Source organism: Garra rufa, chromosome 3, assembly GCF_049309525.1.
Source record: "Garra rufa chromosome 3, GarRuf1.0, whole genome shotgun sequence".
In the NCBI taxonomy this organism is placed as follows: Eukaryota; Metazoa; Chordata; class Actinopteri; order Cypriniformes; family Cyprinidae; genus Garra; species Garra rufa.
In genome coordinates this window covers 16,091,116-16,104,243 of record NC_133363.1, presented here as the reverse complement: position 1 = coordinate 16,104,243, position 13,128 = coordinate 16,091,116, and the positions used below count along the sequence as shown (strand labels likewise).

The following is a 13,128-nucleotide window of genomic DNA, read 5'->3' as shown; positions in this document are numbered from 1 at the left end:
GTTTCAAAATTCTTGTTTAATTTTTTGACAGTGTCAAATGCTTTTACAGAGGGAATTTGGGGTATATCATTTCATCACTCCATAATTCAGGAAAAAACTTTGAACAGACAAAAAACATGTATTTCTTACCATTTTGGGGAGAAAATGTTGTATAAAATCAAGCTAATATGAACAAATCCCTCTGTAAAAACCTTCAGGATATAGACAGAATACAAATGTAAAGTGTGGTGTGTGTAAGTGCTGCTGAAGTGGAGATTTATGGCTCAGTGTAGGAGAAAAAAACTCTTGGCCTTAAAAATATGTATTGTAATTGAAATCTATTGATACAAATAGATAAAGTGCTATAAAAGAAACACTTATCAGTGAAGTTTGGCTGTTTTCTGAAAAAACACAAAGGCCTAAATCTCAAACTTCACAGCTGCATGAAAAAACAGCGTTTTTGCCCGTAAGATGTATTTAAGATATTTAATCTTGTTTTTTGCAAAATGCACTTAATTTAGTTTTTTCTCCCTGGAAACAGTTAAAATTATCTGGCAATGGGGTAAGTAAAATATTTTTAAATCAAGATGCATTTTAAATGCATCTTAACTTAGGAATTTGTAGAAATTTTCACTAGAATCAAGACAAAAATACCAAGTAAGATGCAGCCACTGTTGTTCAAGAACATCCAATCAAATGTGAAGATAAAGTTAATTAGTCAGAGCAGCTGTAATTGTTCTTGATTAAAGGGGGTGTGGTTGATAACGACTATTCATTTGCAGAGTATAAATAGCAGTCCAAGGCCTCCTGAAACTATGCTCAGTTGTTTAGTAATGGCAGGAAAGTGGCATTTATGTTATTTCCAAACACTGTGTGTTTTGGCTTGTTCTTTTTGCAGTGCTCTTCCTCAAATGGGTTTTCCAGCTCAGAATCCTCAAGCTCTGATGTTCCAGCCGTCTGACCATCAGTTTAAACAGTCAGCTCAACAACAATCTGCTCAGCAGGTTCCTCAGAAGTTTCAGCTTCAGCAGCCAGTGAAGGCTGAGCCTGTTGACAAATGTGCTGTAGCTGATTATGAGCAGATCCAATGTGGACAACCTGGTATCAGTGGTGCTGAGTGTGAGGCTATCAACTGCTGCTTTAACGGACAACAGTGTTACTATGGGAAAGCAGGTGAGAGTTTGGAATCTGATGAAATTTGGTTAATGTTTGTTACCCACATTAATCTACTCTTGTATGTCATTCCAGTGACTGTCCAGTGTATTAGAGATGGTCAGTTTGTGGTAGTGGTGGCTAGAGATGTTACGCTGCCTCGACTGAGTCTGGATTCGGTCCGTCTAGTGGGTGGAAGTGAACCACCTTGCGCTCCTGTGGACTCTACACCTTTCTTTGCTATATACCAGTTCCCTGTCACCGCATGTGGCACGAGCATGATGGTGAGGAGATGCTTCTGGCTTTATTCTGCATGGCTTATGATGGGCTGGATGCCAACAGTGTTCATATTTGCAGGAGGACAGTGGATATGTGGTGTATGAAAACAGAATGACCTCCTCGTATGAAGTAGGCGTTGGTCCGTTTGGTTCCATCACAAGAGACAGCCATTTTGAGTAGGTGACTCATACCCTTTATCTTAAGTACCATCTCTGACAAACTCTACAAGTTGACCGTTTGTTGTCCAGGCTTCTCTTCCAGTGTAGGTACTCTGGTACTGCTGTGGAAGCTCTGGTTGTGGAGGTCAACAGTGTTCCTGCACCTCCACCAGTAGCTGCTCCTGGACCTCTCAGAGTGGAGCTTAGACTGGCGAATGGCCAATGTGTCACCAAAGGTTGCGCAGAAGGTAAGACTTGTCTTCAGTCTTAAAGTCCAGGTTGCAGTGGACTGTGGTTAAACCCCAGTGTTCCTCAGGGGATGAGGCCTACACGTCCTACTACGGTGCTGCTGATTATCCCGTCACGAAAGTCCTGCGAGAGCCTGTGTATGTTGAGGTGCGCATTCTGGAGAGGACTGACCCCAACCTTGTCCTGATGCTGGGACGTTGTTGGGCGACATCAACCCCCAGTCCACTCAGTCTACCCCAGTGGGATCTTCTGATTGATGGGTGAGTCTACCGACAGTCTTTATCCAGCTAGTCTGCTGTGAGGAACTCTCTAACTGCCTCTTTCCTCTTCAGATGCCCTTACTATGATGACCGTTACCTGACCGCACTGGTTCCAGTGACTAGAGCGTCTGGTCTTCAGTTCCCAACCCACTACAAGCGCTTCGTTGTCAAGATGTTCACGTTTGTTGATCCAGCATCACTGGCTCCTCTGCAGGAAACCGTATGCTCTCAGCTCTTCCTGAACCCCTAATATTACTCTTAATGGATTCTGTGGCTTAACCCTTTTCTCTTTCAGATCTTCATCCATTGCAGTACAGCGGTGTGCCATCCCTCTTCTGGCTCCTGTGAGCAAAGCTGTGGCAGGAAGAGTAAGTGCACGCAGTAACTATTTCCACTTGATTTGTGGCCTTTCTCACTACTTTTTTCTCCTTTTTAGGAAGAGATGTTGCTGTGAGGACCTCCACTATTGGACAAACTGTTTCTAGTGGAGAAGTGAGATTGGTTGTATGATTGAGTTGTCTTTTAATAAACCATGTAGAACCTTACACTGTCTCAGAGTTTCATGCCAAGCTACCTAAAGTTGCTCGTTTATTTGCTATGTTAAGATCAATTGTGATTCCAAATCTACCTTCAGTCATTTGGTGCATCAACCATTGGGCCTGTTTTGGTTCACAAAATTTGTGTTCTCAAAAGGTCTTCTAGACACCCTTCCCTTAAGATCTGGTTCAGTTAGGGTGACCAGATGAGATTGGTTGACATTCGGGACGGAGGGGGGGTGTCATGAATAAAGATGATGAATTTCATGTTTTTATTAATAGAAGTAGCCTACATATAATATAGAATTAACGTTAGGCGTTTTTATACTTCAAACTGAAGTTAATGAACCAATCATATTTTTAACATTTACATATGCATCTAAATTGAGATAGCCTAATACGTAGGCTAGAAGTATTATTTTGAACACTGTGCCTCGCCCTCAACCGGTCTGACTTTGTGCATATAGCCTAGATGAATTAGATAAATTAATAGAAACAATATAACTTTAAATTCACACTTGAGCTATATAGCCTACCGAGGTTGTGGAGGCTCGACATATTTTGCAGAGCTTTTCACTGCTGCCAGCACTCCCGTCTTTCCCAGGATGTATTTATGGAACTCTGCACAAGTCATTAAATTCATTTTTACTTTGATTTCGCTGCGGACCAGTTTAATTTTCGGGACAATTAGACCGGGTTTCGGGACAGCAGCTTAGATTTCGGGACGTCTGGTCACCCTATTTATATCCTTTATCCAATTTGTTCCTTTTTGTGATGGAGTTTTCCTCCACGACTCTTATCAGGTCGGCAAAAGTTATCTTTGGCGAACCAGTGAGGGAAGTTGTGTAGACTCTCTACATTTTAATTTTAAATTACCCGGCTTTCTGCTGTGTTGACATTACACAGGAAGTCTGCACACCCTGCGATTGCGTATTTCCGGTTTCTGTGAAAAAGGTCTATTGCATGTTGGTCTCATTTGTAGTTTAAATACAGCAAATTATATTTGGAATAGTGAAATAAAGAACTACAACACCACGGAAACAACAAAAAGAATTTAAATGAGCTTTAGAGGTAGCGTTACATGGACATCGGAAAAATAAGACCTGTGTGAAATTAAGACCTAGAACAGCGAATTTAAGACTTTTTAAGGCTTAAAATTTTGATTTTTAAATTTTAGTCTTTTTAAGACCCCGCGGAAACCCTGCTGTTGTATACCAATTTCAGCCAAGCTGTAGATGTTGGACAGATGGTCTCAAATTTGTCCCTAGAATACTTTAGTATACAAAGGAGCTCATCGTGGACTCAATGACTGGAAGCAGTCCAGATCCTGTGGCTGCAAAACAAGCCTAAATCATCACCCTCCACCAACATGCTTGATCATCAAGTTGGTGCTTTTTTGTAATACATTTTAGGGTTATGCTGAAAATGGCATTGTGCATTATGACATACCATTTCATTGATGTATCATTTAGATACAAACTTGTGGAAATAATATTCCATTACTACCAGGAAAGTGCCTCAAACATTGAACCCACACATTTCAGTCACCAGCAATTTCATACACACAGCTGGACAGAAAGGAAAACATACAGTACACTGCATGTCCTGTAAAACAGTATTTTGACAGAAGAGCATGACATGAATATGAGAAAACAGGGCTGAACCAGATCACAAGTCAAATCACTAGTAAATACACAGCATTATTTAGGATTCAGCTTTTAAATTCATCTCATGTTCTCTCTGTTCATTGTACAGTTATCACAATATCGTCAGGCGTTAACATTGTCATGTTTATTTTATCAAATCAATACCAGAGCTGCATAATTTCATACATACAATGCCATGTTTATCCACACTGTTGCCCACTAATACGTCTCAGAAACGGTCTCAAAGGGCAAGACAGCCCAATGAGAAATGGATTCTTTTTAACCCCTTAACGCCTGAATTTATATAGCTGTATATAAAAAAATGTTTTATGTGTGTTTTTGCCTTTAAGTAGATGGTAAATAATGTTGAGATTATCAATTTCACTTTTGCACAACAAATAAATAGAAATTTTGGTGTGTTGCAAATTTGCGATAACAGGCATAATGACAAAAAACAATGTTTTATATATTCACCCTTTTTTTACTTATTTATAAGGTAAGTTGTGCTAAGATACAAATATTAACCTGCTTATTGTGTGCTTATACACTCGACGTAATTAGGTGAAATATGTTTGACAAGTATTTTTGAAGTTACTGTAATATTTAGCTTTGTAGCATATTAGCGACAGTAGGCCATAAAGATCAAACTTTTCCGACTCATGTCACTTTACGGTCCCACTAGAAACAAGTGCTTGTCAAAGGTTCCTAGGTCTGTAGCGATTATGCACTAACCGGCATTGGGGGAATGCAGACGCTATATCGGCTGGTTGATTGAGTCAAACGGTTTGTCGCATATTTGTGACAGTAGGCGTTAAGGTTAACCAGGGCCGCTGCTAGCCAAATGGGTGCCCTAAGCATAAATTTACTTTTGTGCCCCCTCCCCCAAATATTACGGAAATAAAAATAAAATAATAAAAAAAACACCTACTAGGGGCCAAAATAGAACTTTATTCAAATAAAAGTAAATACATAAATAAATTGTCTCATTTATAAATTACAATTGTAGCTCTACAGCAAAAAATACAAACTAAAATGACACTTTAAATAAAAAGTGTAGCTGCTAAGTCCCTCTGGATCAATGCTTGATGGTACCACTTCATCCTCTTTCCTAACAAATTTCAATATTGACCCTGCATTAAATGAAGCAGAAGATATTATCTGAAGAATTACTGAGCGCACTTTTAAATAAACAGTTATTTTTGGTCAAAAAGGTAAATAAAGAGCGAAATAGCAAGATCGGTGTAATAAAACAGTTTTATCAACAACAAAGAGTTACCTCCAATGGCTATGATTTTATTAATACAGTTGTCTGATTGATTTAATAGTCTCAGAACCATGGTTATCTGCCTTTTTATCTATCTTTCTATCATATCCATGCTTGTAAATTGTTTTAAAGAATATATAATATTTGTATTTTGTCTGTATTTTTTTTTAAATATATTTTCATTCTGTGGTTTTACCTGTTTGCACCAAGGATGTGAGAGAAACGAAACTTCAAAACTCTTAATGCACTGTACATGTGGCAGTTTTGACAATAAAGCAGACAAGGGTTATGATGTCCACATATTTTTGTTGAGGAAATGATAGGAAAGATTATGTGGATATTTTAATTAAATGTTTGGTCAAACAAGGAATTTGATGATCATGTAAGTGTAACAACTGCATTAACCAGGCCTTTGGTGCCCTTTTCAGGCATTTCTATTAAAATTGTAATGTAAACTGTTAATTTTGTATTAGATTATGTATTTTAACACTGTTATTTAATGACACCATATGGTCATTATTAATCAATAATCATAATTGCATCTGTGTTTTAATATAATGCATTTTAAAGTCATTTTGTTTATCTGCTTGTATTCATATTAAGAAAGATGCGTTAGTCGTGAAATTATTACCGACATTAAAACACATTAACGTCGACAGAATAAAATAAAGTTTCACAGTACCTATTATGAACGTTCCTGAAAGTGATGTACTTCATCTTGGGCTTTTTTTTTTCATTCGTTTCTCGGCGCCGGACTGTGGATGTCTTTCCAGGACCGCAGGCATATTGTTCATCAATTATTATAATTTTTGGCCAAATAGCCAGCCGTAAACAGAGGTGAGGGCGCGTCATCACGTGTGCTTACTAGCCTACTCTGCGTTTACCGTAAAATGCAATATATACGTTTATATTTTTATTTATCTGTATATGTATATTATTAGTATTAATTTATTATAATATATAAAAACGATTTTTTTGGAGCAGCTGGGATGGTGCCCCCCTGGGAGTTGATGCCCTACGGAGACTGCGTATAGGGAGAGGCGGTACTGAGGTTAACATTTGGTTTTAATGACCACAGCACCACTCTGTAGTGGGATTCTCAATATCATGTACAAGCTCTTTAAACATGAAGCACTGGATTTAAAAAAAAAAAAAAAAAGTCATAAGTTCAGACTTAAATTCTGATTGAATAAGTTGCTTAAGAAACTATCCTATAATAACTGATATGCAGACCTGTGGCTGCACATGATTTCGTCCTGTGGTATAAATAACATTTTCTACTGGATGACACACTGCTGCACAATCATAGTCTGCCTAAACATTAGTTATCACATAGATAACATGTAAAAGCTACTGGTACATTTTAATGTAATAAAATAAACCTTAATTTAAATGTCAGCTCAATTTTTTCCATTGTATCAAGATACTTGAAGATGTTCTTTCTTAAAGTTTAAAGGAAACAAAGAGCCACAGTAATTTAAGGCATATTAAACCAAACCTTTCGATCAAGAGTCATTTAAACCATGAAGAGGACCTTAACCCTGACAACTACAGCAACTAAATTAGCAAGAGTTCTAGGCTTTAAATGTTTTGAAAAACAAATATGAGACATACAAAAGAATTTGCTTTGATTCAAACATTTATTAGGGTTTCAATTCTAGAATACTTTAGGGGAGTAAAAGCGGCTTGAAGATGAGCTGCGGGATGGTTGAGGAGCATTCTGGGTGTAGATTGAACTGTAGCTACTTAAGACCTCAGAAGTTGAAGCACTGGATGTACCTTGACTGGCAACACTTGGATCATTGAGCTGGGAGCCAGGGGTATACTTGGTAGACAGGCTTTGAGATCGGAAAGAGCCACCATAACTGGCACCGCCACCTTGTGCAGAAACAAATGGGCCAGAAACTCCTGAAGAGGAGCCACCTGCAGATGACAGGGAAGAGAACTCCATCGGAGAGCTTTGAGATGAAGAGCTACCCTGTGATGTAGCAGCATCTGAGGTCTGAATACCTTGTGCCCAACGAGCAGCTGAAGGCTGCCATCTTTGAGACTTCTGGCTTTGGGACACAGAATAGCCTTGATATCCTTGGCTGGGCTGACTAGCAACACCTTGGGGTGAGGACAATGACACACTTGCATATGGGGAAGAGGATCCTGCCTGGGTGCCAGAGCTGCCTGTGAAGGTGGAGACAAACTGCTTCCGTGAACTCTGAACAGTAGTAGAAGGGCCAGCTTGGGGTGAGGACAGTGACACACTTGCATATCCAGGGGCAAACTGACTTGCGGTACCTTGAGACTGGACAGAGCCACTGTAACGGCTACTCACGCCTTCTGATGCAGGTCCAGTAGAGGTCCCAAACTGAGCCCCAGAGCTGCCCTGTGAGGCAGAGGTAAACTGCTTCTGGGAACTCTGAATAGTAGTTGGACCAGCAACAGCTTGGGGTGAGGACACTGCTCCACTTGCATATCCAGGGGCAAACTGACTTGCAGTACCTTGAGACTGGACAGAACCACTGTAACGGCTACTCACACCTTCTGATGCAAAACCAGTAGAGGCCCCAAACTGAGCTCCAGAGCTGCCTGTAAACGTAGAAGTAAGCTGCTTCCGTGAACTCTGAACAGTAGTAGATGGGCCAGCTTGGGGTGAGGACAGAGATCCACTTGCATATCCAGGGGCAAACTGACTTGCAGTACGTTGAGGCTGAATTGATCCACCATAAGCAGTGCCTCCCTGCAGGGTAAAGAGAGCAGAGGATCCTGCCTGGGTGCCAAAGCTCCCCATGTAGGTAGAGGTAGGCTGCTTCTGAGAAGCTTGAACCATAGTAGATGGACCAGCTTTGGGTGAAGACAGTGATACACCTGCATATCCAGGGGCAAACTGACTTGCAGTACCTTGAGACTGGACAGAACCACTGTAACGGCTACTCACACCTTCTGATGCAAAACCAGTAGAGGCCCCAAACTGAGCTCCAGAGCTGCCTGTAAACGTAGAAGTAAGCTGCTTCCGTGAACTCTGAACAGTAGTAGGACCAGCAACAGCTTGGGGTGAAGACAGTGATACACCTGCATATCCAGGGGCAAACTGACTTGCAGTACGTTGAGGCTGAATTGATCCACCATAAGCAGTGCCTCCCTGCAGGGTAAAGAGAGCAGAGGATCCTGACTGGGTGCCAGAGCTGCCCATGTAGGTAGAAGTAGGCCGTTTCCAAGAACCCAGGACAGAAGTGGATGGACCAGCTTGGGGTGAGGACAGAGATCCACTTGCATATCCAGGGGAAAACTGACTTGCAGTACCTTGAGACTGGGCAGAACCACTGTAGGAGCTGCTTATTCCCTGTGAGGCCAAACCAGAAGAGGCCCCAAACTGAGCCCCAGAGATGCCCTGGGAGGCAGAGGTAAACTGCTTCCGTGAACTCTGAACAGTAGTAGATGGGCCAGCTTGGGGTGAGGACAGTGACACACTTGCATATCCAGGGGCAAACTGACTTGCGGTACCTTGAGACTGGACAGAGCCACTGTAATGGCTACTCACTCCTTCTGATGCAAGTCCAGTAGAGGTCCCAAACTGAGCCCCAGAGCTGCCTGTAAAGGTAGAAGTAAGCTGCTTCCGTGAACTCTGAACAGTAGTAGGACCAGCAACAGCTTGGGGTGAAGACAGTGATACACCTGCATATCCAGGGACAAATTGACTTGCAGTACGTTGAGGCTGAATTGATCCACCATAAGCAGTGCCTCCCTGCAGGGTAAAGAGAGCAGAGGATCCTGACTGGGTGCCAGAGCTGCCCATGTAGGTAGAAGTAGGCCGTTTCCAAGAACCCAGGACAGAAGTGGATGGACCAGCTTGGGGTGAGGACAGAGATCCACTTGCATATCCAGGGGCAAACTGACTTGCAGTACCTTGAGACTGGGCAGAACCACTGTAGAAGCTACTCATTCCTTGTGAGGCAAAACCTGTAGAGGCGCCAAACTGAGCCCCAGAACTGCCCTGTGAGGCAGAGGTAAACTGCTTCTGGGAACTCTGAATAGTAGTTGGACCAGCAACAGCTTGGGGTGAGGACACTGCTCCACTTGCATATCCAGGGGCAAACTGACTTGCAGTACCTTGAGACTGGGCAGAACCACTGTAGGAGCTGCTTATTCCCTGTGAGGCCAAACCAGAAGAGGCCCCAAACTGAGCCCCAGAGCTACCCTGGGAGGAAGAGGGAAGTGTCTTACGCGAACTCAAGACACTAGTGGCCTGACCGGAAGTGCTTTGGGGTGAGGAAATGGGCTTTACGTAACGGGTCCCTCCCTGAGATGTAAACTGACCAGAAGCTCCGGTTTGAGAGCGAGAACCAAACCTTGAAACTGCTCTAGAAGACCCACTACCTGAGGACTGGCTATAAATAGCTTGGGGTGCAGACATAGGAGCACTGAGAGTACCCTGAGATAAACTAGGAGAGCTACTACCTCCTTGTACAGGGACATAACTACTAGATGCTAATTGAGTGCTTGACACAGACACACTAGGTGAACTTTGACCACTTGTGGACTGGCCAGAAACAACAAGCTTGGCAGGGTAGCTACTACTCTCTCCTTGGGTAGAAACGACAGGTCCAGAACCACTTGCAGTATACTGGGGTTGCAAACTAGCAGCACCTTGAAGGGTTGATCCAGAGGCAGTCAAACTGCTTGAAGGTTGAGCAACTACAGGCAAAGGCAAGGAAGCAGAGACAGAGCTGCTTGGAGCAGTTTGGGCAGGGGATGCCGACTGGGAGATACTGTGACCACCTTTGACAGACTGGTACAGATTCAGCTTTGATCCTCTTCTCAGGGGTCTGTTAGAGAAACTGGAGCCCACTTCTTCAACAGGCCAAGTCCCAGTTACACGGGCCTCTGACATAGAAGACTGGGCGGCACGAGGTGAGAATGTGTCAGAAGGCAGATCCCATCGATTATGGGCATTGAAATAAGATCCACCTACAAAAAAAAAAAAAAAAAAAAAAAACACACCACACACAACTTTTAATACAAGCCCCAATAAACAAGCTTCCTTGCAAATCAAGAAAAGAAAATACAACTCACCATTAAATCCATCAGCACTTCTCCAAAAAAGCAAGAAGATCACTAGCAAGGGTAACCTACAAGTTTTAAAAACACATTAGCAAGTGTTTGTAAAGTCACTTATAAACACAGATTGAATGAATGAACTCACCTTTTCCACCCTTGATCCATGACAAAAATCCAAAAGTGCTCCAAAACCCCAATGTTCAGATACTCAAACCACCACAGAGAATCTACAAATCCAAGCATACATGTAGCTGGGAGTAAGTGTTTTTTTATAGGCCTTCACCAGTCCAATTAGAGCAAATGACTAATTACATCAAATATTGTTCACCTGGGAAACTAGTCGTTAAACGATAATTGATGCTTTCTTTGTGAAGGCTCCAATACTCTCTGCAGTTAAACATTTTAAGACAGCTAATTAGTCCCTAAAAGATATCCTCAGACATCTTGATGCATGCAAAATATTATGCTATATTTAAAAAATATATATATTAATTGTATTATGTGCTAACTATATTACTTTTACCAAAATAATTAATATTAAAATCATTGGTTTGCAAGTAATTATATCAATTTTTTTCTACTTTGTTTATATTTTGAAATGCCCCCCCCCCCCCACCCTCCCACCCTTTGTTGTCTGACTTAGCAACTTACTACTAATGAGTAGGCATAATTAATGAGAAGCACAATTATATTTGATTACTATCAGCATCATTATTCATTTATACCACATCAAGGCTTATTTCATGAAGCAAGTGTTCACATACATATTTTCAATATAGCGTTCATGCATTATGACAACAATCACTTCATTATGAGTTCACTTGATATCACTCACTTTACCACAGTACATATATTCATGGCACCAAAATAAATTATAATAAACATATTGCTTACACAAACATAAATCACACATTTGTATACAAAATGTAAAATAACAATACATGACAAATGAAAAAAATCTATTGCTCAGTGTTTGATTTTACTCCATTTTACTGTGCTTTGTCCATTCCTTTGTAATGCATTCTATGAATATATGGCTTCTTTTCATACTTAATGATAAATATGTACTTTTATATATAGTGTATTCATTATAACGATGAAAAATTCATAGAATACATTAAGCCATTATACATTCAACTTGGCACTGATGCATACTAGTGTCAGGATGTCACCACCTCCACACACTAGGAACACACCCTCTGAAGAACCTCCCACCCGTTCCGGATCACCTGACTACTGTTTACAATCACCTGACTTCACTTACCACACCCTATAAATACCCACTGCATTCAGTCACTCACCATCTGGTCTACAGATCACACTCCATGCTATGCTGCTCCTCTGGATCCTGTGTGGACTCTGTTTCCCTTTTCAGTGCCGGCTTATTCCATTACCATCACAAAAGGACTGTTCAGATAAGACTATTTAACTTTACAACCATCATTATGAATGTTTGATACTCACCTGCTGTTTTAATAAACTTCCCTCAATCTTATATACACTTACCTCTGTCTCCATCCGTGTGTGTGACAGAAGACCAGATCTTACAGAAATGAATACCGAAGAGGCCACTGCACCGAACCCCTTCACCGAACTCATCAACGCTTTCAAGGCGGCTCTCACACCATCTCCACAGCCGCCATCTGCCTCAGGAAGTCCCATGGCCATTCCTACAACGTTCGCTGGAGAAGCGGCTGAGTGAGGTTGAATTATACATCCGGATGCAACCACAACAATTTGCCACGGAAGATTCCAAGGTAGCTTTTCTCATCTCTCTGTTAACCGGCAAAGCATTACAATGGGCCAAGGCCATCTGGAATGCGGATAACCCCATTATTCATTCTTTTGAGCAGTTTACCAGTCATTTCTCCAAAGTATTTAGCACTACTACCAGTATGCTCACCGTATCAGACCAACTCTTCCGGCTACAACAAGGATCTTCTTCGGTGCACGAATACACTCTTCACTTCCGCACGCTGGCAGCGGCTAGCGGCTGGAACGAGATCGCACTGCTGGGAGCTTACCGACAAGGCCTTCATCCAGACATCTGAGCAGCTATGGCGCTGTACGACGATTCCATCGGTCTAGAGACTTTTCTACAACGGACCACTCGAGTCTCCCAGCGACTAGCCGCCTGCCAGCCCTCACAAACCGCTCCTCAGCCCGCTACGGTGGCAGCTTGTCCTCCAGTACCAGAACCCATGATCATCGATTCCACTAGACTCTCCCGGACTGAACGTCAACGCCGTATCACCTCTGGACTCTGCCTGTATTGTGGCAACCCCGGTCATTTCCTCCACAACTGTCCTGTCAGACCCCCACGTCCAGTGGTGAGTACTATTCAATCTGAAATACCGACTGCTCAACTTACCTTCATTCCTGTAATGATTCATACTGCCGAACGCCATTTCTGTTTCTCTGCTCTGATTGATTCAGGTGCATCGGGTAACTTCATCTCCCAAGAATGCTTAGATCATCTGCAGTTACGCTGACAACGACATTACCCAGAGTATTCTGTACGAACTATTCAAGGAAAACCACTAGGACGTGGGCGGA

At 41.9% G+C, this 13,128-nt stretch overlaps 1 protein-coding gene across 1 annotated transcript; it reads left to right on the top strand.

Annotated features, from left to right (window-relative positions):
• Window positions 1–909: 909 nt before the first annotated feature.
• Window positions 910–2,587, top strand: LOC141331509 (zona pellucida sperm-binding protein 4-like). The gene is made up of 8 exons (XM_073836568.1): window positions 910–1,152; window positions 1,228–1,415; window positions 1,489–1,586; window positions 1,659–1,816; window positions 1,885–2,077; window positions 2,150–2,297; window positions 2,373–2,445; window positions 2,514–2,587. Exons 1-8 carry the CDS (start codon window positions 924–926, stop codon window positions 2,585–2,587), a joined length of 1,161 nt encoding a protein of 386 aa, XP_073692669.1. The 5' UTR covers window positions 910–923.
• Window positions 2,588–13,128: the final 10,541 nt, after the last annotated feature.